Source organism: Leptonychotes weddellii, chromosome 11 (assembly GCF_054177405.1).
Source record: "Leptonychotes weddellii isolate Sample4059 chromosome 11, ASM5417740v2, whole genome shotgun sequence".
In the NCBI taxonomy this organism is placed as follows: domain Eukaryota; kingdom Metazoa; phylum Chordata; class Mammalia; order Carnivora; family Phocidae; genus Leptonychotes; species Leptonychotes weddellii.
This window is the reverse complement of record NC_138379.1, coordinates 6,372,871-6,399,923: the sequence shown is the minus strand read 5'-3', so window position 1 is coordinate 6,399,923 and position 27,053 is coordinate 6,372,871. Positions and strand designations below refer to the sequence as shown.

The following is a 27,053-nucleotide window of genomic DNA, read 5'->3' as shown; positions in this document are numbered from 1 at the left end:
GGCTGCCGCAGCCTGAGGTAATCTCGGCCCCGCGCTGGGGGACGCGCAGGGGCGGGGTGGGGGGTGGGGGGCGGCGGGAGGCGAGGCGGGCCGAGCGGCCGGGAATGCCCTCCGGGGGCACGGCGTGGGGTGGGGCCGCCGGGCCCGGCACGGGGAGCAGCTGTCCCGGGTTAAAAATACCCCCGGCCCGGCCCTCCCCCGCGCTCCCCGCCCCCGCCCCCGCGGTGCCCTTCCGTCTGGGCCGCAGCGGCCCCTCCCGGGCCACCACCCTGCCTTTCACCAATTTGTCCTCTCGCTGAGTTGGCCCCGGAGGGAGGGGCGGGGAGACACCGTCAGAGAGATAGTGGGAGAAGGTGCCGCCGAGATAAGGGAGAGCGGAGAGGAAGCGGGGTAGGAGCCGGAGCAGGAGGAGGAGGGAGGAGGAGAGGAGGGCGGAGGGGCCGCGGGAGGAGGGCGGGGAGGAGCGCTCTTCCTGGTTGGGCCCTGCCCTGAGCCGCCACCCGGGAAGGCAGCCGCCTGGACTGCAGCGATCCCCCGAACACTGCTCCCCCCAGGTAAGGAGCTGGGTGGCCGGGCCAGGATTCGCCGAGCCCTGGCCACTGCTCTCGGGCTGAGGGGCTGCCCCTGCCCCGAGCCTTCTGAGCGCCCGGACAGGGGCGGGGGCTCGGCAAGCCGCGCAGCCCAGGCAGCCGGCCCAGCCTGCGCTCACCAGTCTCCTGGGGCTGGGCTGGGGGAAGGCCGGAGGGGAAGGGACTGAGGCCCGGCAGCCCTGGATCACTCAGCCCGTGTCACGGGTCTGGGGAGGGGGACCCTGGCTGCCTGGAGTTCTCGGCCTCCAAGCCGGGGAAAGGGGGGCCGGTGCCTAGGAGCTCGGCTGTTCGGGGACGGGGTTACTGTGTCGTCTCTAGGCTCTGCCCTGCCCCACCTGCCTGGTCGGCTAAGCACAGGACTGCAGGCCCAGGACAATGGGAGTGTGGGAAGGGAGAGCATTGTGTAGGGGTGGGGAGGTGGTGGCCAGCACACCTAGGGGCAGAGCAGCCCCCCTCCTGGTTTCTGGGGGTATAGGGAGGTGGCGGAGAGTCTCGAGTTCTGTGAGGGGAGCAGTGAGGTGGGGAAACCCCAGGTTTGGAAAGGAAGGGTGCTGAGCGGCAGGCAGGAGCCCCAGTTCCAGCCCTGGGAAGGCCTGGGTTCTGAGCGGCTGGTCTGTCCTGCAGGATGGCTGAGGAGATCATCATCCCAGTGTACTGCACGGGAGTGTCTGCTCAGGTGCAGAAGCAGCGGGCCAAGGAGCTGGGCCTTGGCCGCCATGAAAACGCCATCAAGTACATGGGCCAGGACTATGAGCAGCTGCGGGCTCATTGCCTGCAGAGTGGGGCCCTCTTCCGTGATGAGGCTTTCCCCCCGGTGCCCCAGAGCCTAGGCTACAAGGACCTGGGCCCCAACTCCTCCAAAACCTATGGCATCAAGTGGAAGCGTCCCACGGTGAGAGGGACCCCTCTCCCCAGGGGTGGGAGTCCGTTTACCCCTATCCTGGGTGAGGAGTGGGAACAGGACTCAAGGTCGCTGGTGGGGAATGGGGTCTGGGGTGGCTGGCTTCCAGTTTCTAGGAGGGCTGGCCCAGAGACAGGACTCTGGGTCTCTTGCAGGAGCTGCTCTCAAACCCCCAGTTCATTGTGGATGGAGCTACCCGCACAGACATCTGCCAGGGAGCACTGGGTAGGCCCTTGTGGTAGTGGGGGGGGGGTTCTGTGTGTTTTTTCCAGAGTAGTTCCCCAGGCCTGTTCTTTCCCGCTCTGCCCTAACCCCTCCCTCCCTCCTGCAAGCTCAGGCAGGCTCTAGCTATCAGTGCTGGGCTGGTTTGCCTAGATTCCTAGGTCTTTTCTCTAAGCTGAGGGACATGGTGCCCAGGGAATCCCAGGTTCTCCCAGGCATGGGCACTTGCGCATCCCTGGGAGCATTTTTGCAGAGCAGTCCTGATGTGGGTCCCTCCCATCCCAGGGGACTGTTGGCTCCTGGCCGCTATTGCCTCCCTCACCCTCAATGACACGCTTCTGCATCGAGTGGTTCCACACGGCCAAAGCTTCCAGAATGGCTATGCCGGCATCTTCCATTTCCAGGTGAGGAGCCCCGAATCCACCTAGGACCAGGGCATGGGGGAAAAGAGGGGTAGCAGGCACTGGAGGAGGTGAGGACCAGTGACCTACAGCAGTCTGAAGTTAGAGTGGCTTAAGTCCACACCCTGCAGGGATCAGTCCTTCCTCTAGAAAGAATTTGACCTCTTGATGCCATCTCAGATCTGTCATGTGTGAAACGGCTGGGCAGGCAGGTATTCTGGCTGGCAGTTTTCCTGTGTGGTTGTGCAGATCAGGGAAAAAGTGCTTGGAGGAATAGAAAGATCTCTATTATTTCGTGTGGGACAAGTCCTTTTCCTCCACGGGGTCTCAGTTTCCCGTCTGAAAAATAGTGTTCCACTGGGGAAAACAGAGCAGTACCGTGGCCATCCCCACCCATGCCGCAAGTCTCCCCACCCACGCACCCCCAGCTCCTCTAGCACTTTGGCGACCTGCAGAAAAGAAAGGATTAAAACTTTTTAAACCTGCTATTCCCTTTTTGCACGCAAGGGCCCATTTCTCAAGTCACACTAAGGAATTCTCAGTGAGCTGATGTTGGGAGAGACACACCCCCAGCAACCCTGGGTGAGACCCTCTGGCCCTAGTGGCCCCAGCCCTGCCCCGGGGACTCCTGGGTGCTCTCTCCTGCCGCCTGCTCAGGGAGTCCCTTTCCCCATCAACATCCTGCCCTGGGCCGGTGGGCGGGGCCGAGCGGACCGGCTGTGCCAAGTGCGCACCTGTCCGCACCGGTTTGCAGGGGCGTGGCCTTGCTGCCCCTTCCCCTGCCCCCTTCCCTCACTCCTCTAATCCGCTTCTCCCTGGCCTCTTGATTGGCCCATTCCACATGTCCCCCGCCCCCCTCACTACTTGGGCCCACCTCCTCCCCTTGCCCCGATGTTCTGCACTCCTTCCCACCTCGATTGCACTTGGTCACTTCTGGCCCAGGCCCCTGACGCCTCTGGCCCTAGGAAACCTGTTTCTCTCGCCATCTGTGAAGCAAACCCATGCATGTGAGAACCACACCCATCTTGTGGTCTAGATGCCACATTTTGGATCCAGACTTTATTTACAAATGTATCCCCCCACATCCCCCCTCAAGACACACATCCCGACCTAGAATGAACTAGAATGCGGAGGGGGGGGTAGGGGTCTGGTTCCACGAGAGCCAAGCCCCCAGGGCTTTCCAACCTCAGCCTACTTGAGGAAGCACCTTGGTCTGTTCTAGAAATACCAATAATGTTGTCCTAAAAGCTTTATCTTTGTGATCATGGTTAGTTTTCCCTTGAGGAAGGTCCTGCTGTTCCCTTTTATGGCTAGGGAAACTGAGGCTCCGAGAGGAGACCTCGCTCAGGCTCCTAGATCTAGAGGTCTGTGATCAGGCATCTAGCAAATGGCCGGGGAGGCTGCCGGGCAGATCCCACAGCAGGTGCTCACTGTGCTCTCGTCCCCTCCAGCTCTGGCAGTTTGGGGAATGGGTGGACGTGGTCGTGGATGACCTGCTGCCCATGAAGGACGGAAAGCTGGTGTTTGTGCACTCTGCCCAAGGCAATGAGTTCTGGAGTGCCCTGCTCGAGAAGGCCTATGCCAAGTGAGTCAGGGCCACGGGCCACTGCAGGCGACCCTGGGGCCTGGGGTCTTGGCTTGCTGCCAGAGTGCTGACCTGGGGCTGCCTGCAGGGTGAATGGCAGCTACGAGGCCCTCTCTGGGGGCAGCACTTCAGAGGGCTTCGAGGATTTCACAGGCGGGGTCACCGAGTGGTATGAGCTGCGCAAGCCACCCAGCGACCTCTACCAAATCATCCTCAAGGCCCTGGAACGGGGGTCCCTCCTGGGCTGCTCCATTGACGTGAGTGCACCCGGCCTTGACCTTTCCGCCCCCACCCGTAACCTGTTTTCTTTTCCAGCCCAGCCTGGCCTCATCCTGGCCCCAGGCTTGGCTCCAGACCCATCATCTCACCCCATCTCTGGATTCTCACCCAGCCTCATCAGTCACTTCAGTCCCATCTGCCTCCTTCGTGGATGGTGTCATTCCTGTCCCCCAGACTTCAGACCTCAGCTTGTTTTCCCGCCCTTCTGCTGCCCGGTCCTGTCATCAGATGCTCTGCCCATCCGCTCTCCAGCTCCCCAGCCTCCAACTTCAGCTCTTCCCTAGCCTCAGCTCCTGCTGGCCCAGCCTCCTTCACCGCCCCCTCCCCCCCGCCACTTTGCTGCTCTTCTGTTCTCACCACTTACCCTTGATCTCAGGCTCCTCCCCCTCCATCACTGCATCCTCAGCTCTAACCCCATCCCCACCCTCCACCTTCTTCCCCAGTCCTAGCTGACTCCAGCCTGTCCTCACCCCCTTTTCCACTTCACTGCATCCCTCCACACGAGGGCCCTGGGGCTCTGGGGGACCTATGTACCACTGTCCGTGTGTGCACTTCTGTGTTTGCATGGGGTCTGGCCAGCTCTGGCCAAAGCAGTGTCAGTGGGCTGCCCAGGCCCCCCTGCCAGTGGTGGCATTGGTGGAACGACCCCCCCCTTCTAGGGGCAGTGTGTGTGGGGGTGTTAGGCGGAATCAGGGTCCCTGCCTCCCACTCCCAATAGCTGTCGTATATGCATGGGAATGTCTGGGACCTATGATGGGGCTCACCTCCTGACTGGGGGATGGGGATGCCCATGGTCCCTGGAACCTGGCCCCTCACCATGGCACGTGCGTCTCTGTGCAGATCTCCAGCGTTCTGGACATGGAGGCCGTCACCTTCAGGAAGCTGGTGAAGGGCCACGCCTACTCTGTGACAGGAGCCAAGCAGGTACCAGCCCACATGGGGGCCTTCCCTGGAGGGTGGTTCCTGCCTCCTTGCTTGCCTTTGCCTGTCTGGCCTGTGACCAGAGCCATGGGAGGGGCTGGCTCTTGGACCTCTTCGGGCATCTTACTTGCGTCTTGCGGCCACTAATCCTGAGATGTCTATCTTACTCTGATTTTCTGTAGTTTGTGTGCATAGCTGCCTCCCTCTGTGGTAAATTCCTAGAGAAAGGGCTGTATTTCCCCTGGTGCGGTGCTGGGTGCTGAGCAGGGCCCCTGAGGGGGGAGGGGCAGGAAGGGATGTTCGAAGTACGTGCCAGAAGCAGGCACTCATGAGAGCTCTGGGGAACAGGTGAACTACCAGGGCCAGAGGGTGAGCCTGATCCGGATGCGGAATCCCTGGGGCGAGGTGGAGTGGACGGGAGCCTGGAGTGACGGGTGAGGGGCAGCGGACGCTGGCTGGGGAGGCTGGGGGAGGCTGGTCAGTGCTCTGGCATCTCTGCCGGGGCTCTGCTCAGGACTGAGCGGGGTGGGCCCATCTCTACGTTACTGGGTCTGGGGGACTGTCCTGATACAGCTCAGGCCGGGCATCCTCGGAGCTGGCCTTCGTATGACAGCCCCTGGAACTGGGGACCTCGGGCTTGACCACGCGGAGGCCTTCTGACCTGGGCTCAGGGAGGACAGGCTCCAGGGACTGAGGCTGGCTGGTCGTTTCTGCCAGCGTCCGGCAGCGCCCTTCTCCAACCCGCCCCCCCCCCCCCCCAGCTCCTCGGAGTGGAACAACGTGGACCCTTACGATCGGGAGCAGCTCCAGGTCAAGATGGAGGATGGAGAGTTCTGGTGAGCAGCCTCCTCCCCCGTCTAGCCCCTCTTGGAGCTTGCGCCTCAGCTCCCCATCCCCAAGAACCCTGCACATGCCCCTTCCCTCTGTGCCCTGGCTGGGGACTGTGGCTCACCTCTGTTCCGGGACCCCAGGATGTCCTTCCGAGACTTCATGCGTGAGTTCACCCGCCTGGAGATCTGCAACCTGACGCCCGACGCGCTCAAGAGCCGGTCAGTCCGCAAATGGAACACCACACTCTATGAGGGCACCTGGAGACGGGGGAGCACCGCAGGCGGCTGCCGGAACTACCCAGGTGACCTGACCTCGCGGCCCGCAGGGCGCCCCGGGGTGGCTCCTGGGCCCGGCTGCCTCCTGGCTCTTGGGCTTCGCCCCCTGCGCGTCTCCTCCCTGAGCCTCGGTTTTTCTCATTTGTGAACTAGCATGGTTGTACTGACCTCTGGGATTTGCTTTGAGGAGTAAAAGGTTGACTGACTAGTCTTTACTCCTCATTCTGGAACCTTCCCTCCTGGCTCACTGTCTTTCTGCCTGGGCCTCCGTCACCTTTCCCTGAGCTTCTGAATCCATGCGGGGGACTTGGGCCACAGCCTGGGCTCTCGATTCCTCCGTATCCTCACCGGCAGCGACCTTTTCTTCCGCCTTAGTTCAGCCACCCCCCCTAAAGGCCCAGCGGAACCGGACCAGACATTGCAGCCTGACCTCTGCCTTGACGCTTTGGGCTCCCTCATTCTGCAGCCCTCAGCCTTGTCTAACCGTCTGGCCTATTAAGCCCGCTGTTGCTCTGTCCTTCATCTCTCATTATGTCTTCTCTTCTCATTAGTTCGAGTCAGCATTGTAATCTGGTCCCTGCAGACATTCTGGCTCCTGGCTCCCTCTTCCCCACCCCCACCCCCGGCACCCGCAGAATCCCAACTGAACCCTCTCCATCAGCTCCAGGACCACTGAGTGGGGCTGGAGAGAAAATCACACAACGGGGGCAGCATTTGCCCTCCAAATTCACAGCCGTACCCCTCAGAGGACCACCTTGCGTGGTCCCCAGCATTTCCCCTGCTGATTAGGAACCATTAGGAACGTTCCCACTCCCTCAAACCTGCCTCCGTGCTTACTCCCACCTGTCGACCCGGCCTTGCACTTCCTTGAGAGGTGGCTGTCTTCACACAGGGCACCTCTTGAATTCACCCCACCTGTCTCGGCCTGTGCCCGTCATCACTGCTTTCTCAACTGTGACAATGACAGAATTGTCCGCGCTCACAGGGACCAGCCCTGCCCCTGCTCTGGCTCCCATTCTCCCACGTGTCTGAAAGCCGTTGGCTCCATCATCGATCACCTCTGGGTCCTGTGTCATTGTGGAGAATCCCGTCTTAGAGTAACTCTCTCGTGACCCCACTTCCCCACCCATTGCTCTGCTCCCCTTCAAAGCAAAATGTTTTAGCTTACCACACTCCCTGTTTCCTTTCCTGCTTCCAGTTCAGTTTTTTTAACCCACTGTGGTCCAGCTTCCATCCTCACCATGTGACTGGTCCTCTTCTTTTGAAGGCCACCCACATCTTTGGCTTTGCCAGACTCCCCCACTGCTCTGTTCTCACGTCCTACGTCATCCGTGTTCCCAGTATGGCTCACAGCCCTGTTTTGAAGCATTCTTCCCCCTCATGGGGATCCAGTTTCAGGTTTTGCTCAAATAGATAACAACTGTTTCCTGCATCATTTATTGAGAAATCTGTCCTCTCCTCACTGCCCTGTGGTGACAGCTCTGTCCTGTAGTTCCCATATATGTGTGGGTCTCCTTCTGGGCTCACCATTCCATCCCTTGGTTTTTCCCTCTGCTGACAGCACGTCAATTTCATTGCTAGAGATTTATAAGAAGGCCTGCTTTGGGGGCAGGGTGAACGCCTTCAAGAGTCTCTTAGCTGTTCTTGCCCTTTGTTTTCCTGTATGAATTTTAGAATCAGCTACTAAGTCCTACAAAGAATCATTTTGAGACTTTAATTTGGAATTGTCCTGAAACTATAGATCGATTTGTGGAGAACTGACGTCTTTATAGTTTTGAGTTTTCTTGTCTAAGAATGTGGTATATCTATTTATTTTGGTCTTCTTAGTGTCTTTCAAGAAAATTTTATAATTTTCACCTAAAGAACTTATACATCTTTGAGATTAATTACTAGATACTATATCATTTGTTGGTATTATAAATGGTATCTCTTTTAACATTGTATCTCCCAAATAATAATTGCTGATACAGTAACATGCAGGTGACCTTTTAAATTTATTTTGTATCCAGCAAACTTTTTTTTTTGAGAGAGAGCATGGGATGAGGGAGTAGAGTTGGGGAAAAGGGGCAGAGGAGGAGAGAGAATCTTAAGCAGGCTCCACGCACAGCATGGAGCCAGACATAGGGCTCGATCTCATGACCCTGAGATCATGACCTGAGCTGATAGCAAGAATCAGACACTTAACTGATGGAGCCACCCAGGCACCCTCCAGCAAACTTTTTAAACTACAATTAATATTTTTTAAGGATTTTATTTCTTTGAGAGAGACAGAGATAGTGACAGAGATAATGACAGAGATGGCTAGAGAGAGCACAAGCTGGGAGGAGAGGGAGAAGCAGGCTCCCCACTGAGCAGGGCTCGATCTCAGAACCCTGAGATCCTGACCTGAGCTGAAGGAGATGCTTCACCAGCTGAGCCACCCAGACACCCCTGGGCTGGTTTTTCTATGTAAATACCTAAGGTGATAATTTTCCCTCCAGGTGCATCTTTCAGAGACACAATTTTGATACATAATGTTTTGAAGACTTGTGATGTGATTCACATACTGTAATGTGTACAGTTAGTGGTTTTTAGTATACCTGTAATGTTGGGTGGTCACTACCACCATCTAATGCCAGCGCCTTTTCACTAGTCCCCAAAGAAACCTCATATCTGTAAGGAGTCACTCCCTCTTCCCCTCTCTCCCCCTAAGCCCCTGGCAACCACTAATCTACATTTTGTCTCTATAGATTTCCCTCTTCTGGGCATTAGTATAAACGGGATCATACAATACGTGGCCTTTGGTGCATCACTTCTTTCCCTTATTGTAACATTTTCAAAGTCTGTCCATGTTGTAACATGTATCGGTACTTGATTTCATTTTTACGGCTGAATAATACTCCATGGTGTGGATAATACCACATTTGGCTTATTCATTCATCCGTTGATGGACATTTAGATTGTTTCTGGGTTTTGGCTATTACGAGTAATACTGCTATGAACATTCACATACCTGTATTTGTGTGAGCAGATGTTCTCTTGGGTCTGTTAGTAGGAGTGAAATTGTTGGGTTGCATGGTAATTCCATGTTTAACCTGTTTTTCAAGGTGCCAGCACCCATCCGTGGTACATTCCCGCCAGTGGTGTCTGAGTTCCAATTTCTCCACATGCTTGTCAACACTTGTTGTTGCCCAGGTTTTTTATTATAGCTGTCCTGGTGGGTATAAAATGGCATCTCATTGACAATTTGCATTTCCCTAATGACGAATGAGGTTGATAAAAGTGTCTTTTCATGTATTCATTGGCCACTTACATATATTTTTCAGAGTTTCTATGCAAGTAAGTTTGACCATTTTTATTTATTTAAAGATTCTATTTATTTATTTGACAGAGAGAAAGAGAGCGCGCAAAAGCAGGGGGAGCAGCAGAGGGAGAGGGAGAAGCGGGTTCCCCGCTGAGCAGGGAGCCCAACATGAGGCTGGATCTCAGGACCCTGGGATCATGACCTGAGCCAAAGGCAGATGCTTAACCGACTGGAGCCACTCAGGCGCCCCAAGTTTGCCCATTTTTAGATTGGGTTGTCTTTTAATTGTTGGGTCATAAGTGTTCTTTATACATTCTGGATATGATTTTATGAGATTGATGATTTGCATATAACTTCCCCCATTCTGTGGGTTGTCTTCATTTTCTTGATAGTGTCCTTTGAAGCACGGAAGTTTTTAATTGTGATGATGCCCAATTTTTCATTTTTTTTCTTTTATTGCTCATGCTTTTGGTGTCATATCTAAGAATCCATTGTCAAATCCAAGACCATGAAGATTTACCCTTGTGTTTTCTTCTGAGCGTGTTATAGCATTAGCTCTTATATTTAGGTCGTTGATCGGTTTTGAGTTAATTTTTGTAGAGGTATACCTCAGAGGTAGATACTGCGGGCTCATTTCCAGACTACCACAGTAAAGCAAATCCCGCAATAAAGCAAGTCAGATGAATATTTTGATTTCCGGGTGCATATAAACTTACGTTCACATGATATTGTATTTTAGTAAGTGTGCAGTAGCATTATGTCTAAAAAATGTACATACCTTAATTTGAAGATACTTTATCGCTAAAAATACTGCCATTTCAGCTTTCAGCAAGTTGTAATCTTTTTTTTTTTTTTAAAGATTTTATTTATTTATTTGACAGAGACATAGTGAGAGAGGGAACACAAGCAGGGGGAGTGGGAGAGGGAGAAGCAGGCCTCCCACAGAGCAGGGAGCCCCATGTGGGGCTCGATCCCAGGACTCTGGGATCATGACCTGAGCCGAAGGTAGACGCTTAACAACTGAGCCACCCAGGTGCCCAGTTTATGTAATATTTTAAATCCCCTGTTGTCATTCCAACAGTCTTCACAGCATCTTCACCAGGAGTGGATTCCCTCTCAAGAAATCACTTTTCTTTGTGAAGCCGTAAGAAGCAGCTCCTCATCCATTAAAGTTTTAGCATGAGATTGCAGCAATTCAGTGTCATCTGTAGGCCCCTCTTCAAATTCAGTTCTCTTGCTGTTTCTGCCACATCTGCAGCCGCTTCCCCCACGGAAGTCTAGGACCCCTCAAAGTCATCCATGAGGGTTGCAATCCACTTTTTCCAAACTTCTGTTCATGTTGGTATTTTGACCTCTTCCCCTAAATCACAAGTGTTCTTTTTTTTTTTTTTTTTAAAGATTTTATTTATTTATTTGACAGAGAGAGAGAGATCACAAGTAGGCAGACAGGCAGGCAGAGGGAGAAGCAGGCTCCCTGCTGAGCACGGAGCCCGATGTGGGGCTCGATCCCATCATGCTGGGTTCATGGCCTGAGCCAAAGGCAGACGCCTAACCGACTGAGCCACCCAGGTGCCCCTAAATCACAAGTGTTCTTAATGGCATCTAGAATGGCAAATCCTTTCTAGGTATTCTTTTCTTTTTCTTTTATTAAAAAATTTTATTTATTTGAGAGAGAGAGAGAGAGCACAAGTTGGGGGGAGGGGCAGGGGGAGAAGCAGACTCCCTGCTGAACATGGAGCCCAACTTGGGGCTCGATCCCAGGACCTCGGGATCACGGCTGGTGCCGAAGGCAGACGCTTAACCGACTGAGCCACCCAGGCGCCCCTCTAGAAGGTTTTCAATTAACTTTGCCAAGCTCCATCAGAGGAATCACTATCTTCCTTACAAAAATGTATTTCTTAGGTAGTAAGACGTGAAAGTTGAAGTTACTCCTTGATCCAGCGCCTGCAGAATGGGTGCTAGGTTAGCAGGCATGAAAACAACATTAATCTCATTCTTTGTCTCCATCAGAGTTCTTGGGTGACCAGGTGCATTGTCAAAGAACAGGCAAAGGAATCCTCTGAGCAGTAGGTCTCAAGGGGGGTCTTAAACTGTTCAGTAAACCATGTTGTAAACAGATGTGCTGTCACACAGGCTTTGTTATTCCATTTAAAGAGCACAGGGAGGGGCACCTGGCTGGTTAAGCGGGAGGAGCATGCGACTCTTGATCTCCCTTGGCATCATGAGTTTGAGCCCCAGGTTGAATGTAGAGATGATGTAAAAAAATTTAAAAATTTAGAGAGCACAGGCAGAGTAGGTTTGGCATAATTCCAAAGAGCCCTAGGATTTCTGGAATAGTAAACGAGCACTGCCTTCAACTTAAAGTTACTAACTGTATTAGCCCCTAATGAGAGAGTCAGCCTGCCCTTTGAAGCCTTGAGACCAGGCATTGACTTTTCCTCTCTAGCTATGAAAGTCCTGGGTGGCATCTTCTTCCAATAGAAGGCTGCTTTGTCTACATTGAAACTCTGTTGTTTAGTGTAGTCGCCTGCATTAATGATCTCAGCTCGATCTTCTGGGAACTTGCTGCATCTCCTACATGAGCACTTCCTGCTTCCCCTGGCACCTTCATGGTATGGAGTTGGCTTCTTTCCTTAAACTTTATGAACCAACCTCTGCTACCTTCAAACTTTTCTTCTGCAGCTTCCTCACCTCATTCAGTCTTCATGGAATTGGACAGAATTAGGACCTTACTCTGGATTAGGTCTTCGCTTAGGGAATGTTGGGGCTGGTTTGATCTGTCCAGACCACTAAAACTTCTCCTTATCAGTGATAAGGCTATCTCACTTTCTTATCGTGTGTGTTCATTGGAATAGCGCTTTTGTTATATTGTTTTTTAAGATTTTATTTATTTATTTGAGAGAGAGAAAGTGCACAAGCAAGGGGGAGGGACAGCCAGGCACCCCTGGAATAACACTTTTAGTTATCTTAAAGAACTTTTCTTTTGCATTCACAACTTGGCTGTTTGATGCAGGAGGCCTAGCCTTCTGCCCCTCTTGGCTTTTGACACACCTTCCTCATTAAGCTTAATCATTTTTAGCTTTTGATTTAAAGTGAGAGACATGGGACTCTTTCATTTGAACACTCAGAGGCCATTGTAGGATTATTCATTGGTTTCATTTCAATATTGTTGTGTCTCCAGGAATAGGGAGTCCCCAGAAGAGGGAGAAAGATGGGGGAACAGCCAGTGGGTGGAACAGAACACACAGCATTTATCTAAGTTTGCTGTCTTACATGGGTGCAATTTGTGGTGCCCCCAAACAAGCACAATAGTAATATAAAAGATCATTGATCACCATAGCACCATATATGGTATGAGATAGGTGCCCAAATTAATTCTTTTGCGTGTGGAAATCAGTTGTTTCAGCATGATCTGTTGAAAAAACTATTCTTTCCCCCATTGAATTGTCTTGGCACCCATGTCAAAAATCAATTGGCCATCGATATGTATGGGTTTATTTTTGGACCCAGTTCTTTTAGTTTATATATCCCTTTTTTTTTTTAAGATTTTATTTATTTACTTATTCATTCATTCATTCATTTAGAGAATGCAATGGAGGGGGAGAGGGAGAGAGGATCCTGAGCAGATTCCATGCTGAATGCAGAGCCCAGTGCAGGGCTCGATCTCACAACCTTGAGGTCATGACCTGAGCTGAAATCAAAAGTTGGATGCTTAACCAACTGAGCTGCCCACGCGCCCCTATATATCTGTTCTTATGCCTGTACACTGTTGTAATTACTGTAGCTTTGTAGTAAGTTTTGAAATCCGGAAGCGTGAGTCTTATAACTTCTACGTTTTTTCGTAATCATTTTGATTTCTGGGACCCTTATAATTCCATATGAGTCTGAGGATAATGCTTTTCCGCCTCTTTGAAAAAGGATGTTGGGGGCGCCTGGGTGGCTCAGTTGGTTAAGCGACTGCCTTCGGCTCAGGTCATGATCCTGGAGTCCCGGGATCGAGTCCCGCATCGGGCTCCCTGCTCAGCAGGGAGTCTGCTTCTCCCTCTGACCCTCCCCCCTCTCATGCTCTCTCTATCTCATTCTCTCTCAAATAAATGAATAAAATCTTTAAAAAAAAAAAAAAGAAAAAGGATGTTGGAATTTTGATAAAGATCACAAGTGAATCTGCAGATCACTTCTGGTAGTGTTGACATTTTAATAATACTAAGTTTTCTGATCCATGAACTTGGGGTATCTTTTTATTTTTTCATGTCTTTAATTTTTTTCAGCAATGTTTTGCCATTTTCAGTGTTCAAGTCTTTCAACTCCTTTGTTAAATTTATACCTAGATATTTTATTCTTTTGGGTACTATTGTAAAGGAATTGTTTCCTAATTTCCCTTTTCAATTGTTCATTGCTGGTGTATGGAAACACAACTGATTTTTGTGTCTTGAGCTTATAACCTGTAGCTTTGCTGACTTTGATATTAGTTCTAGTAACTTTTTTGTGGATTCTTCATGTTTCTCTATATACAGGATCATGTTATTTGCAAATATAGTTTTCTTCTTCCTTTCCAATTTGAATACCTTTTTTTCCCCTTGACTAATTGCTCTAGCTGGAACTTCCCATACCATGTTCCTGATCTTAGGGTGAAAGCTTCAGTCTCCGCTACTGAGTATGATATTAACTGGCTTTTCCCATAAACACTCTTTGTCATATTGAGGACATTCCATTTTATTCTTAGTTTTTTTTTTTTTTTTAAAGATTTTATTTATTTGACAGAGGAACAGCAAGAGAGGGAACACAGCAGGGGGAACGGGAGAGGGGGGAGCAGATTTCCTGCTAAGCAAGGAGCCTGAAGCGGGGCTCGATCCCAGGACCCCAGGATCATGACCTGAGCGAAAGGCAGACTCTTAATGACTGAACCATCCAGGTGTCCCTATTCTTAGTGTTCTGAATGTTTTTATCATGAATGTGTGTTGGACTTCATGAAATGCCTTTTCTGCATCAATTAAGATGATCATGTAAGTTTTTCCCCTTTGTTCTATTAATGTGTAGTGTATTAACATTGATTTTCTTATGTTGAACTATCCTTCATTCTTGAGATAAATCCTATTTCATGGGGTCTAATCCTTTTAAAATACTGTTGATTTGCTGGTATTTTGTTGAGGATTTTTACTTTGATATTTGTAAGTGATGTCCTGTGATTTTTTTGTGATGTCTTTATCTGGCTTTGGTATCAAGGTAGTGTCATGTAGAATGAGTTAATTTATCAAAAAGAAATGATAATGTAAATGAGAAATCATGTAGAATAGTAATTAAAACACTTTGTGCCTATATTAGAAAAGAAAGATCTGAGATCAATAACCTGATCTTCTATTTAAGAATGTAGTAAAAGTGCAAATTAAACCCAAAGCAAGCAGAAGAAAGGAAATAATAAAGATGAAAGGCCAAAGAAATGAAATAGGGAATAGAGAAACAATAGAGAAAAATCAATGAGACCAACAGTCAGTCCTTTGAAAAGCTCAGCAAAATTGGCAAATCTTTAGCCAAACTAAACAAGAAAAAAGAAGACTCAGATTACTAAAATCAGGACTTAAAGAGAGAACATCACTACCAACCCAACTGAAACAAATGGATTATAAGGAAATACTGTGAATAGTTGTGTGCCAACAAATCAGCTAACCTAGATGAAATGGACAAATTCCTAGAAAGAAACAAGCTACCAACATTGACTTAAGAAAAATAGAAAATCTGAATATACCTGTAACAATTAAGAGATTGAGTCTATAACCAAACCTCCCAGTTATAACCTGCTAATTATTGTTTTATTGTTGATTTCTAACTTAATTTCCTTGTAGTCAGAAAACACAATCTATATGAGATCATAGCTTTGAAATAAACAGAAGCTGGTTCTACAGCCCAGCATGTGGTGAATTTTCCTCAGTGTTCCCGCATTCTGGCAAAGACTGGTTAACACTTCTCAATTTGGTATTATATGCCAAGCACTCCTCTAAATATTTTAAATATTTAGATAGGGTAGGTAGGTATTATGAGGTAGGTACTATTATTATACCTGTTTTACAGTTAAGGAAGGTGAGTCACTAATCTAATAAGTGACGGAGCTGGGATTTGAATCCAGGTTTGCAGCCCTGCAGTCTGTTCTCTTGACCATTACACAATTCTGAATGTTAGGGGGAATGTTTTATAATTGTCCACCATATCAAACTTAATATTTCGTCTGCTTAATCTGTCAGTTACTGGAAGAGGGAAGATAAAATCACACACCCTCCTGATGGTTTTGCCAGTTTCTCCCTTTATATCTATCAATTATATTTCTTTGCATATTTTGCATTATGATATTAGGTGCATCAAGCTTAGAATTGTTATAAGTTGCTAGTGAATTGAACCTGTTTTGTTACTTTCGTTGTTATTTAATGGCTACCTTCTATGGTAATAATTCTTTTACTTTTAAGTCTATTTCAGTCGATGTCACTATAGCAACTCCAGTTTTCTTTTGGTTAGTAATTTAGTGGTATGTTTTGTTATACTCTTTTTTTTTTTTTAAAGATTTTATTTATTTATTTGAGAGAGAGAGAGCACACACGAGCAGGGGGAGGGGCAAAGGGAGAGGGAAAGCAGACTCTGCTGAGCAGGGAGCCCAATGCGGGACTTGGTCCCAGGACCCTGAGATCATGACCTGAGCCGAAGGCAGATGCTTACCAACTGAGCCACCTAGGAGCCCCTTGTTATACTCTTTGATGTCTAATCTTTCTATAACTCAATGTTTTGGTTATCTCTTGTAAACAGACTATAGCTGGCTTTTTAATCCATTTGAAAAATTTTGCCCTTTGATTAGAAGGTTTAATCCATTTACATTTGCAGTGATTACTAATAACTTTGTATTTATCTCAGCAGACTTACTGCACATTTTCCTCTTGTCCCTCCTGTTATGCCTTATTTTGCATTGAGTTCTTTAACCTTTTTCTCTACTAGCTTTTCAATCTGTGAGCTTGGAAGATATAAGTGCTTTAATTAATACATTTTTTTTTTAAAGATTTTATTTATTTATTCATGAGAGACAGAGAGAGAGAGAGAGAGAGGCAGAGGGAGAAGCAGGCTCCCAAGGAGCAGGAAGCCCGATGCGGGACTCGATCCCAGGACCCTGAGATCATGACCTGAGCCGAAGGCAGACGCTTAACCATCTGAGCCACCCAGGCGCCCTAATTAATACATTCTTAAGTTAGTTGATCAATGCAAAGACCTTAGACTACTTAACTTGGATAAACCCCCCCTTTGTTTACTATGCTGTTTTTAGTTAGTATTGTAATTCTAAACACTTTCCTTCCTGCTGTCAATTAAATATCATCATCATTATCACTATTTGATGTAGCCCAGATTCACTGGATTATCCACATAATGGTATTTTTGCTCACCATTTTCACAACTTTCATCTGAGATCATTTTCCATCTCCCTGAAACACATGCTTTTAAATTTCTTCTTCTCCTTCACCTCCTCCTCCTTCTCCCTCTCCTTCTATAAACTTTCACACTATCTCTGTAAAATGCCTCTATAGTGTGCTCATTCTTGACAATTCTCTGGACAGAAAATTCTAGACTGCACTACTTTCAGCCCATTGAAGGGGTTACTCTTTCGTTGAAAGTTACTCTTTATTCTGAATCTGTTGTTGCTCTGTGAGTCAGGACTCTGTCTCCCATGCCTCCTGCGATGCTTTGTCTTTTCTGTTTGTTTTTGTTTTCTAAAGATTTTATTTATTTATTCATGAGAGACACAGAGTGGTAGAGGCAGAGGGAGAAGCAGGCTCAGGAGCCTGATGCGGGACTCGATCCCAGGACCCCGGGATCATGACCTGAGCTGAAGGCAGACGCTTAACCGACTGAGCCACCCAGGCACCCTGTCTTTTCTGTTTTAAGATTGTTTATCTTTGATATTCTGTCATTTCACCATGATGTATTGAGGTGTGGATTTCTTTTCATTCCGCTGTGGATTCATTGGGCTTTCTCTGTCGGGAAATTGATGTATTTAGACAATTCTAGAAAATTTTTAGTCATGATTGTCTAGAATAGCAGCTCCTCCTTATACTCTTCATTTTCTCCTTTTAGAATTCCAATATAATGTAAGCTGGAACTCCTCACTCATTTGTCTGTGTCTCTTAACATCGCTTCAGTTTTCCATCTCATTTCCCTGGGTTGCATTCTGGATAGTTCCTTCAGATCCATTCTCAATTCACTAATGGTCTTTTTTGCTGCATCAAATCTGTTGGTTAATCCTTCTAACAAGTACTTAATTTTGTTAAAAATTTATGTCTAGAAGTTCTAATGGCTCTTTTTCAAATCTGTTCATTCTTCCTCATGTATTCAAGCTTTTCATTTATTTCTTTAAATAGAATAAGACTAGTCTTTTATGTTCTGTGATTATTTCAATATTTGAAGACTCGGTGGGTTGGTTTTTGTCCACTCTGGCTGCTAGTTTTCACTCCTCATGCCTTCTTACCTTGTGAGATTTTTGACCTGTTTGGCCTACAAATTCATCGGTGGGAGTTCTTTGAGTCCTTGGGTGAAGTTAGGTTCCTCCAGTGTTTCTGTCAGTCACCTGGGATGCTGCCAACCCAGGACTCTTTCAAAAATAAATTCTCTCCTTAAGGTTTCCTTGACCTTACAGGCAACATGAGTTGAAACTGTAAGCTTGGGGTGCCTGGGTGGCTCAGTCGGTTAGGCAGCTGCCTTCAGCTCAGGTCATGATCCCAGGGTTCTGTGATCGAGCCCTGCGTCGGGGCCCTTGTTCAGCGGGGAGCCTGCTTCTCTCTCTGCCTGCCACTCCCCCTGCTTGTGCTCTCTCTCTCTCTCTCTGACAAATAAATTTAAAAAAAAAGAGAAAGAAACTGCAAGCTCACTTGGAGGCTTGTGGCTATAAATTCTCTGGAAGATTTTTTCCCCCCTCTTCCCAATGGGGTTTATTTTTCTTTCACACTTAACGCTGTTGGCATTCCTCATAGGGGTCCCAGTTTTATCACAAGGATCTCCTATTAGATTTTATCTCCCATCCCAGTACCCAGGGCTCAGGGTCTCCAGGAATCAATAGAAGTCCTTTGGCATTATTTACCTTGCAGGCTCCTAGTGTCTTTTTTTTTTTTTTTTTAAGATTTTATTTATTTATTTGAGAGAGAAAGCATGAACGGGGGGAGAAGGACAAGCAGACTCCCCGCTGAGTGGGGAGCCCCATGCAGGGCTTGATCCCATGACCCTGAGACCATGACCCAAACTGAAGTCAGACACAACCTACTGAGCCACCCGGGCCCCCCACCTAAGTGTCCATTCTTTAAAAAGGGCTTTATTGAGATGTAATTTACATACAGTACAATTCACCTAAAGTACAAAATTCAGTGTGGTTTTTCACATATTGTGCATTTCTCACCACATCAATTTTAGAACATTCTTATTACCCCCAAAAGAAACCACACACCCTGTGGCTGTCACTCCTGAGCCTGTCTTCCTCCTTATTCCCACATAACTGCCAACCTACTATCTGTCTCTGTGGATTTGCCTGGTCGTATACTTATCCATGTTAGAGAACCTAGCAGTACTCCATTCCTTTTTGTTGCCGAATAATATTCCATTGTTTGGTTACACCACATTTTTTTTTTTAATCTATCCCTCGGTTGATGGACAATTGGGTTATTTCTACCATTTGGATATTATAAATAACGCTACTAAGAATATTCACATACAAGTTTTTGTGTGGCCATATGTTTTTGCTTATCTTGGGTATATACCTAGGAGTGGAACTGCAGGGTCATATGATAATTCAGTGTTTAACCATTTGAGGAACTGCCAGGCTGTTTTCCAAAGTGGCTGCCCCATTTTACTTTCCCACCAGTAAGTATCTGAGGTTCTGATTTCTCCACATCCTGGCTAGCACTTGAGAGTATCTGTCATTTTGGTTAGTGTCACCTTGTGTGGGGGGAGGACGGGAATGCTGTGGCTTATTCGTTTCTCTAAAAAGCAGTTTCGCGTATTGTATCCAGCACCTGGTTGTTTGAGGGGGTTGTGAGCAGCTGAATCACCAAACTCCCAGAAATGTCTTTGTCACCCTTGGCAGCTCTGAGGCCTCCCATCAGACCCTGCTTTCTCTTTTTCTTTCCTAAGTCATTGTCCACACAGCAGTTTTAGCTACCTTAGCAAATCTGAATCCATTCATGCCCCTCCTACTGCAAGCCTGTTGGGGGGGGGGGGTAGGTCCTTTTGCACTTCAATTAAAACCACACTCCTTACCACCCACCCTGCTCCCACCCCTTTTTCCCCTTTCTGGATCCCCAGTGCTCGCTGGAGCCAGATGCTGCATCAGACCCTGGCTGTCCCCTCATGTGTGGGGCTCTTGGTTCTCTCCTGCTGCCCAGGGTCTTCCCAGGGCTTCTGCTTCCCATCTCTCTTAAATGTCACCTCCTCAAAGATGCCCACCCTGACCAGCTCCAGCTTGGTTTTTTTTGGTAACTGTTCTGTTAATTACACTGACTAGCGCCTACTTTGCCTCCCCTCCTGGAATGTGAGCTCATGAGGGTAGGGACCGTGTGTGTCCCCAGTGCACGGCTGTCACGTGGCACACGGTGGACACTTAGCAATATTTGTTGGATGGATGAATGAACAGACACATGGGGGAGGGGAAGCCTGGAGAGGGGGGAGGGGCCGCTCTGCGCCGTTCCTCCTCTGATTCCTGCCGACCACCCGTCGCTACAGCCACCTTCTGGGTCAATCCCCAGTTCAAGATCCGGCTGGAGGAGACAGATGATGCGGACGACGACTACGGGGCTCGTGAGTCAGGCTGCAGCTTCGTGCTAGCCCTCATGCAGAAGCACCGCCGCCGCGAGCGCCGCTTTGGCCGCGACATGGAGACCATTGGCTTCGCGGTCTACGAGGTGAGCCGCGAGCCGGGGATCTCAGAACCGGCGGGGAAAGCCGCCTCCCGGTGCACTGTAGGCGATCCCCAGCAGGGGGCGCCGGAGGACACTGCCTCCGTAGCCCCGAGGCAGGCAAGGACACTGTCCCTTGGAGGCACCTGCTGAGGCCATTCTTTGGCAGAGGGATCTGGCTTAGTTGACAACTGGGAGGTAGCTTCTAGGGGACAGACTTGGGCTCAGCTTCAGAAAGAAGTAGGCAAGTGCGCTGTCCTGGAGGAGTAGTGAGCTCCCTGTCTTAGAAGTATGTAAGCAGAGGCTGGCCTAGGAGCGCCCTGCTTCACTCCCTGTGTTCAAGACAGAAACTTCTGGACCTTCCTGGTGGGGGCAAAGAATGGCCACAGTCTTGGCCCAGGCCCAGAGCTCCTGGCTGCAGACTGGTGTAGACCTCTGATGTCTCTGGACTTTGGGACATTGCAGGTGGCCACCCTGGGGGCTGTCCTGGGTGCTCTGATTCAGAGCCAAGGCCCAGGGTGTTCTGAGGATGAAGAGGACCCTGCCTGGGCCCCCTGTCTTGAGGTCCTGAGGTCCCTCTCTGGTGTGAAGACCGGTCTGGGTCACCAGTGGCCCCGAGCCCTCCCTCCTGGTCTCTTCATCCCATCATTCTTAAGAACTCAGGGCCTCTGCCCAGCCATGCTGCACCCCCTCCTCTTCTGGGCCAAGCACACATCTCTAACTCCTCCATCTCTCTGGCAGGTCCCTCCGGAGGTAGGTGTGACAGCAGCCTCACCTGGATTTACATACCCCTGAACACAGAGGGCCCGACGGTGCCCAGAGGGGAGCAAGATGGCAGCCAGCCCGCACGTAGAGAGTTAAGAAGTCACCTCATTTTATTGCTCGCTAACTGTCCTTCTCCCCCCGCCCGGGGCAGGGGGCAAGCACTGCTGTCCTGGGGGCCAGGGCAAGTAATAAGTGAGGGAGCTGGATTTGAACCCTGGCCCTCAGAGTTCTCCTCCCCTCAGATGCACACCTGAGGCTCGTCCCGTCTTGCTGTTTCCACTGAGTAACACTGGCTGGGGCTGCCTGGGGCTGGCTGAGTGTTCCGCACCCTCGAGCAAGCTGCCTAAGCCTCCGTGTCGGTGTCTGTTAAATTTAGGGCACGAAAGCGCCATCTCACAGGGCTGTCGTGAGCTTTAAATGAGGGGCCCCGTGGAAAGTACCCTGCGCTGTGTGACTTGGGGAATAATCATGGGAATGTTATTTCAGTGGAGTCCTAGTATCTCCATCCACCTCCAGAGTGTCCCCTCACCTCCGCCCCGTGCGGAAGGCAGGGTTGTCGCCTTCCCTTGACCCGAGGAAACTGAGACAGAACGATTTGTCAGGGTCGGGGTCGGTGGGCAGCTCCTGGGGGCGGGGGGCGAGCGGCCAGCTGCAGCCCCCGCTCCCCCCTTGCCTCCCACCAGCTGGTGGGCCAGCCGGCAGTGCACCTGAAGCGGGACTTCTTCCTGGCTAACTCGTCGCGGGCACGCTCGGAGCAGTTCATCAACCTGCGCGAGGTCAGCACCCGCTTCCGCCTGCCGCCCGGGGAGTACGTGGTGGTGCCCTCCACCTTCGAGCCCAACAAGGAGGGGGACTTCGTGCTGCGCTTCTTCTCAGAGAAGAGCGCCGGGACCCAGTGAGTAGAAGGCCCCTCGCCAGTGCCTGCTCCCCACCTGCCACGGGTCCCCCTGCACCGCGCCCTGACTGGCCCCCCTCTCTCCCCACGTCTGCAGGGAGCTGGACGACCAGATCCAAGCCAATCTCCCTGATGAGGTGCGTGCCCTGCCCCTCCCCCACCCCCCACCCCCCCGTGCCTTCCTCCTCTGCCTCACCCGGGGTGTATCATGGGGACCTGGGTGTCCTGGCTCCTGGGAGGAGCCATACAAGGAATCCTAATCCCTCATCTGCCCAGCACTTGACAGTTCGCAAAGGACTTTGAGATGATAATGGTGCAAGGTCCCTGAGGTCTTGTCTCTGCCGGGTCTGTGCTGAGCTCTTTACTTGGTCAACCCGTTTCCTCCACAACAACCCTGTCAGGGTGCCATCACCATCTCCCCCTCCAGCGAGAAACTCACGTTCAGGGAGGTTAAGGAACTTGCCCAAGGCTCACCCCCATCATGGAGCTGAACTGCACCCTCCTCAGGCCACAGAGCCCTGGGCAGGAGGAGAGTGGGGTCTAGATTCCCACTTCCCAGGTGAGAAGAGTGAGGCTCAGGCAGGCGCATGGTGATGAGTGGTCCCAGCCTCGCCCCAGCTGCTGCTCATCAGGGGCCCGGCTGGAGCACCCCTGACCTGCTCTCCCCCTTCTCTCCATCCAGCAAGTGCTCTCAGAAGAGGAGATTGACGAGAACTTCAAGGCTCTCTTCAGGCAGCTGGCAGGGGAGGTAGGCTGGGTGTGCTGGAGCGAGGGGCTCTGGGGCACCAGGGGACAGCCTTTCCCCAGGGCGGGTGCCATCCTCCCTCTTCCCCCCAGGACCTGGAGATCAGTGTCAAGGAGCTGCAGACCATCCTCAACAGGATCATCAGCAAACGTGAGCGTCCCAGCAGCTCTCCACCCTGTGTCCTCACTTCCTCCAAACCCCAGAATCTAGGCTTCTGGTCCCACATTGAGCCAAACCCAAGCCCTTGGTCTTCATGGGTGGGTGAAGCCCTACTCACCCCTTGCTGAGCCCTGCTCACCCCCACTTTCCTCTCAGACTGCTTCCATCATCTTGCCGGTCCCTGTTCTCTATGCCCAAGTTCTGGGACCTGATGTGGTTAGAAGCTGAGCTGCAGGCAAGCACCGTAATACGAAGGAGCAGGCCCCCCTTCCTCCAGAAGATACATCCCAGGGCCGGGCCGAGTGGCTTCGAGCAGAACGTGGCTGGCTTCACTCCCCAGTGTGCACAGCCAAGAGCAGCCACCCCCCGACCTTCCCTTTGCCCCCACCTCTGACCTCCTTCCACGCTGCTCCCCTCAGCCCAGAGCCCTCTCCTCTTGCCCCCCTTTGGGGCCTGCGGCAAACCCCAGCCCTTCAGTGGCAGCCTTGGCCTCACGTTTCTACTGCATTTGTCCCACTTCTGTTTGGCACTGACTTCCTTTCATTCATGGCGGTTCATGGCAGGGACACTGTTGCTGGGACACCGGCTTGATTGCTTAACTACTTTAAACTGTGCTCACAGTAAAAATGATCTGACACACCCACCGTGCTAGACTTTACACACCATGCGCCGGGAATCATGCTTCCCTGGTGCCTGGGCCCCCAGCACAGGGCAGGCCCCGGAAGCTCGCTGGTTGGGGGGTCAGAACTGATTTTCTTGCAGACAAGGACCTGCGCACCAAGGGCTTCAGCCTAGAGTCATGCCGCAGCATGGTGAACCTCATGGATGTATCTTTTGCTTGTGTTTCCTGAGGCTGTTTTGGTTTGGGGGCGGGGGGGGGACGTGGTGAGGGAAGGACGCCCCGTGACCTCTCCCGGGAGCAGTGCAGAGAAAGGGACAAAACTCTGTCTAGTGTGGATGGACAGTTCTTTTCCTGGGCAACTTCCCATTGATTGGGAGGGGGAGACTGAGGCACGGGCTCTGTGTTGTGGAAGTTAGAGCAGGGCCTAGGTCCTTGAGTGACCTTAAGGCTGGTGCTTTTTGCACCCCTCCAAGCCCAACCCACCTGGCTGTGCAGGCTCCTGCCCCTTCCCCTTTTCTCTCATCTTGAGGTCAGTCTCCGTTTCTGCCTGGTTGCTCCTCACCCTGTGCCTGGTTTAAGCTTCTTTTTTTATTTTTTATTTATTTATTTTTAAGATTTTATTTATTTATTTGAGAGAGCGAGAGAGAGAGAGCGAGCACAAGCGGGGTGAGGGTCAGAGGGAGAAGCAGACTCCCTGCCGAGCAGGGAGCCGGATGCGGGACTCGATCCCGGGACTCGGGGATCCTGACCCGAGCTGAAAGCAGACGCTTAACCAGCTGAGCCACCACAGCGTTCCTGGTTTAAGCTTCTTAACAGTAGCACCCCAGCGGGACGGCAACGGGAAGCTGGGCCTGGTGGAGTTCAACATCCTGTGGAACCGCATCCGGAATTACCTGGTAGGTGGTCCGTGGTCCCTGTCGGCGCCCTCCCTCCGCTGCGGTTGCAGTCCCAGGAGGGGCCGGCTGCATGGTCCCTCCGCCCTGGGTCCGCCTCTCCAGATCCCAGCTCCTGGCCCAACTTTCAGGTCTTTCCCCTGCACCCTCAGCAAGCCCCCACCTGGGGGGTGGGGGGGATCGGAAGGGCTGGGTGACCCCCCTCGGCCTGGCCCTCACCCTCTGCTCCCTACTCCAGTCCATCTTCCGGAAGTTTGACTTGGACAAGTCGGGCAGCATGAGTGCCTACGAGATGCGGATGGCCATCGAGTCTGCAGGTAAGGCCGGAGGGCCGGAGGCTGATGGCCCCAGGCTGATTTCCTGCCAACGACCCAGGGTGGCAGGCCACCACCCTGCCCTTGTCCTTGGGGTGGTGACGGTGATGGGGTATGGCAATAACAGCCACCTTCTGACTTCTTCCCGTGGTGACTGAACTAAGTGCTTTATCAGCATTTCCTCTTGCCCTCGCTGCAGCCTAACTGGGAAAGGGTCTCTTACTATCTCCGCTGTACACAGAGGAAAGTAGGGCTCAGAGAGGGAAAGCCAGTAGCCTGCGGCCACACAGCCAGACACAGGTGGAGCTGGGATTCAGAGCCTCCAGTGAGAGAGGTGCATGTCAGGATGAGACCAGGGCTTTCCGCACAAATAAAACTGGGCCCCTGGGCCCTCCCCAGCCAGCTGATTCCCTGGGGCCATCGGACCCTGCTTGCCCAGCCCCACCCAGCACTGGGCCCTACTCAGGAGGTCTTCAGGCCTCGAGCTGCAGGGCTCACCCCGCATACCCCCCAGTCCCCCTCCCTGGCCCGTGGGGCCAGACCACGCCTCCCTGGCCCTAACCCACTCTCCTGGGCCAGGCTTCAAGCTCAACAAGAAGCTGTATGAGCTCATTATCACCCGCTACTCTGAGCCAGACCTCGCCGTGGACTTCGACAACTTTGTGTGCTGCCTGGTGCGGCTGGAGACCATGTTCCGTGAGTGTCCCATCTGGCTCCTGCCGCTAGTTCTGTCTCCCGTCAGCCGGGGGGGAACGACAGGGAGACATAAGACACACGTGTCATGGCGTGTGCCAGAACGGCGAAGGTCTCTGCACTTGGGACCCTGAAGGCTGAGTGCCAGGAGTCTGGGGGAGTGGGGACCTGGCAGCAGGGGTGGCCTCAGGCAGCAGAAAGAGCTGTTTCCCCGGCAGCGACAGGTGAGGGCTTGGGGTGCTGTGGAGATGGGGGGGGGAAGGGCAGGGGGCAAGGTGGGTCCTGGCCCTGCGTGAGTGTCCCACTGAATTCTCAGTGCCAAAACATCTTCTTTGGAATGTAGGGTTTTTCAAAACTCTGGACACAGATCTGGATGGCGTCGTGACCTTTGACCTGTTTAAGGTGGGAACTTGCCTTGGCTGTGGCAGGGGAGGGTGTTTAGGGGTGATGGAGCTTTCTCACCTGCCTGTGGCGGGAGCCTGTGGCCTCAGACCCAGCTCCAAAGGCCAGGCCTCCTGAGTCCTGGAAGGATGGGGTGGGGTCGTCTGGGTCCTGGGAAGGGAGCAGGAAGGGAGGGCCAGGCTCCCCCGGAGGTCTCTGTGGGAGCCAGCACCCTGGTCTCCCAGGGTTATAGGAGGTAAGAAGGTGCCCTCCTCCCCCAGAGGGTTCCCTCCCACCTGCCCTCAGTGGGTGAAGCGACGGTGGCTTCTGGGCTGGGAGGCTGGACTTCACGCTTCTGCTGTCCCCGGCTGACCCGTCTCTCTGCCCCCTTCTGCAGTGGTTACAGCTGACCATGTTTGCATGAGGCAGGGGCTCAGGGCCCCCCGCTGTGTTCCTCTTCCCTCATCCGCCCAGCCATGCCTTCCCGCCGTGCCACACCAGCTGCAAGTGCCTTCCTCGGACCAGGAGGCGGCCTTGTCCTCCTGTCCCCTCACCTCCCAGCTGCCACAGTTCATCTGCTCTGCGGAGAGCTGTGTGGCCTTCCCTGCCTTCGCCAGCCCTGGGCTCGGATGGACTCCCCCGCCCCTCCCCTCGTCAAACGAGCAGCTTTCGCTGTTCCTGCCTCAGGATGGGGCTCCTGGGGGAGCTGACAGCCCCAGGCCTCCTGGCATCTCCCCATGTGTCCTCTCCCCTTGCTCCAGAGACCACCCACCTAGCCTAGCCACCTGGCCCCACCTGCGGACTGTAGAACATAACCACTAACTCTGCACAGTCTGCAATCCAGATGTGCAGGGCCCCTCCCAGCGGAGGCCTCCTCCTGAGGCTGGGAAGGCCCGTTCCTTCCTGTGCAGAAACCAGTGCCCCTCGCCTCCATGGCCTGCCCACCACCCCCACCCCCAGCCCTGCCCCACCTGCCAACCAGGAGTCGCCTGGACTGAGGGGTAGTCAGGTGCTCCCTCCCTCGCTCCCTCCTTTTTTATATTGGTGATTTTAAAGGGGACTCTTCAGGGACTGGTGTACCAGTAACAGGGGTGCCAGAGGCACCTGGGTGTGGGGTGGGGTGGGGTCTCACGTTTCCATGCCAAGAAACCCCCAACAATAAAGGAAAAGGCCCCACACCTGTCTCTGGAGTGTATTTCTGCCCAAAGCTGCTGCTCAGGAAGGCATCAGCAAGCCTTGACCTGCAGGGACAGCCCCGGGCCTCACACCACCCCTGCCCTGCCCTCTGGCTCCTTCCCTGAGGCCCTGGGGACTCACCCCTGCTGGAGTCCTGGGTATCTAGGAAGTTGGGGAGGATGGGGCCCCAGCTGCAGGGACAAGATCATACTGCT

The 27,053-nt window shown here is 51.8% G+C and overlaps 1 protein-coding gene across 4 annotated transcripts; it reads left to right on the top strand.

Moving 5' to 3' along the window:
* Positions 1 to 6: 6 nt before the first annotated feature.
* On the top strand, positions 7 to 26,838 carry CAPN1 (calpain 1). Of its 4 annotated transcripts, none has more exons than XM_081797820.1 (22): positions 7 to 17; positions 1,215 to 1,482; positions 1,647 to 1,716; positions 1,999 to 2,117; positions 3,566 to 3,699; positions 3,788 to 3,956; positions 4,819 to 4,902; positions 5,248 to 5,333; positions 5,661 to 5,735; positions 5,871 to 6,031; positions 20,023 to 20,201; positions 20,937 to 20,948; positions 21,644 to 21,855; positions 21,953 to 21,992; positions 22,538 to 22,603; positions 22,693 to 22,750; positions 23,522 to 23,586; positions 24,209 to 24,277; positions 24,513 to 24,591; positions 25,168 to 25,284; positions 25,625 to 25,683; positions 26,060 to 26,838. In XM_081797820.1, exons 2-22 carry the CDS (start codon positions 1,216 to 1,218, stop codon positions 26,084 to 26,086), a joined length of 2,148 nt encoding a protein of 715 aa, XP_081653946.1. In that variant the 5' UTR covers positions 7 to 17; position 1,215; the 3' UTR covers positions 26,087 to 26,838. The 4 variants fall into 4 exon arrangements, with proteins under 4 accessions (XP_081653946.1, XP_081653945.1, XP_030887970.1 ...); XM_081797819.1 differs by lacking the exon at positions 7 to 17 and adding an exon at positions 108 to 390; XM_031032110.2 differs by lacking the exon at positions 7 to 17 and adding an exon at positions 398 to 554.
* The last annotated feature ends 215 nt before the right edge of the window (positions 26,839 to 27,053 follow it).

Bases quoted from the DNA above. Each gene is read 5' to 3' on its own strand.
- CAPN1 (XM_081797820.1), top strand. From the start codon at position 1,216: ATGGCTGAGGAGATCATCATCCCAGTGTACTGCACGGGAGTGTCTGCT. The intron at 22,751-23,521 runs GTGAGCGTCCCA...ATTTTCTTGCAG, and splicing joins CAACAGGATCATCAGCAAAC to ACAAGGACCTGCGCACCAAG. The intron at 25,684-26,059 runs GTGGGAACTTGC...CCCCTTCTGCAG, and splicing joins TGACCTTTGACCTGTTTAAG to TGGTTACAGCTGACCATGTT.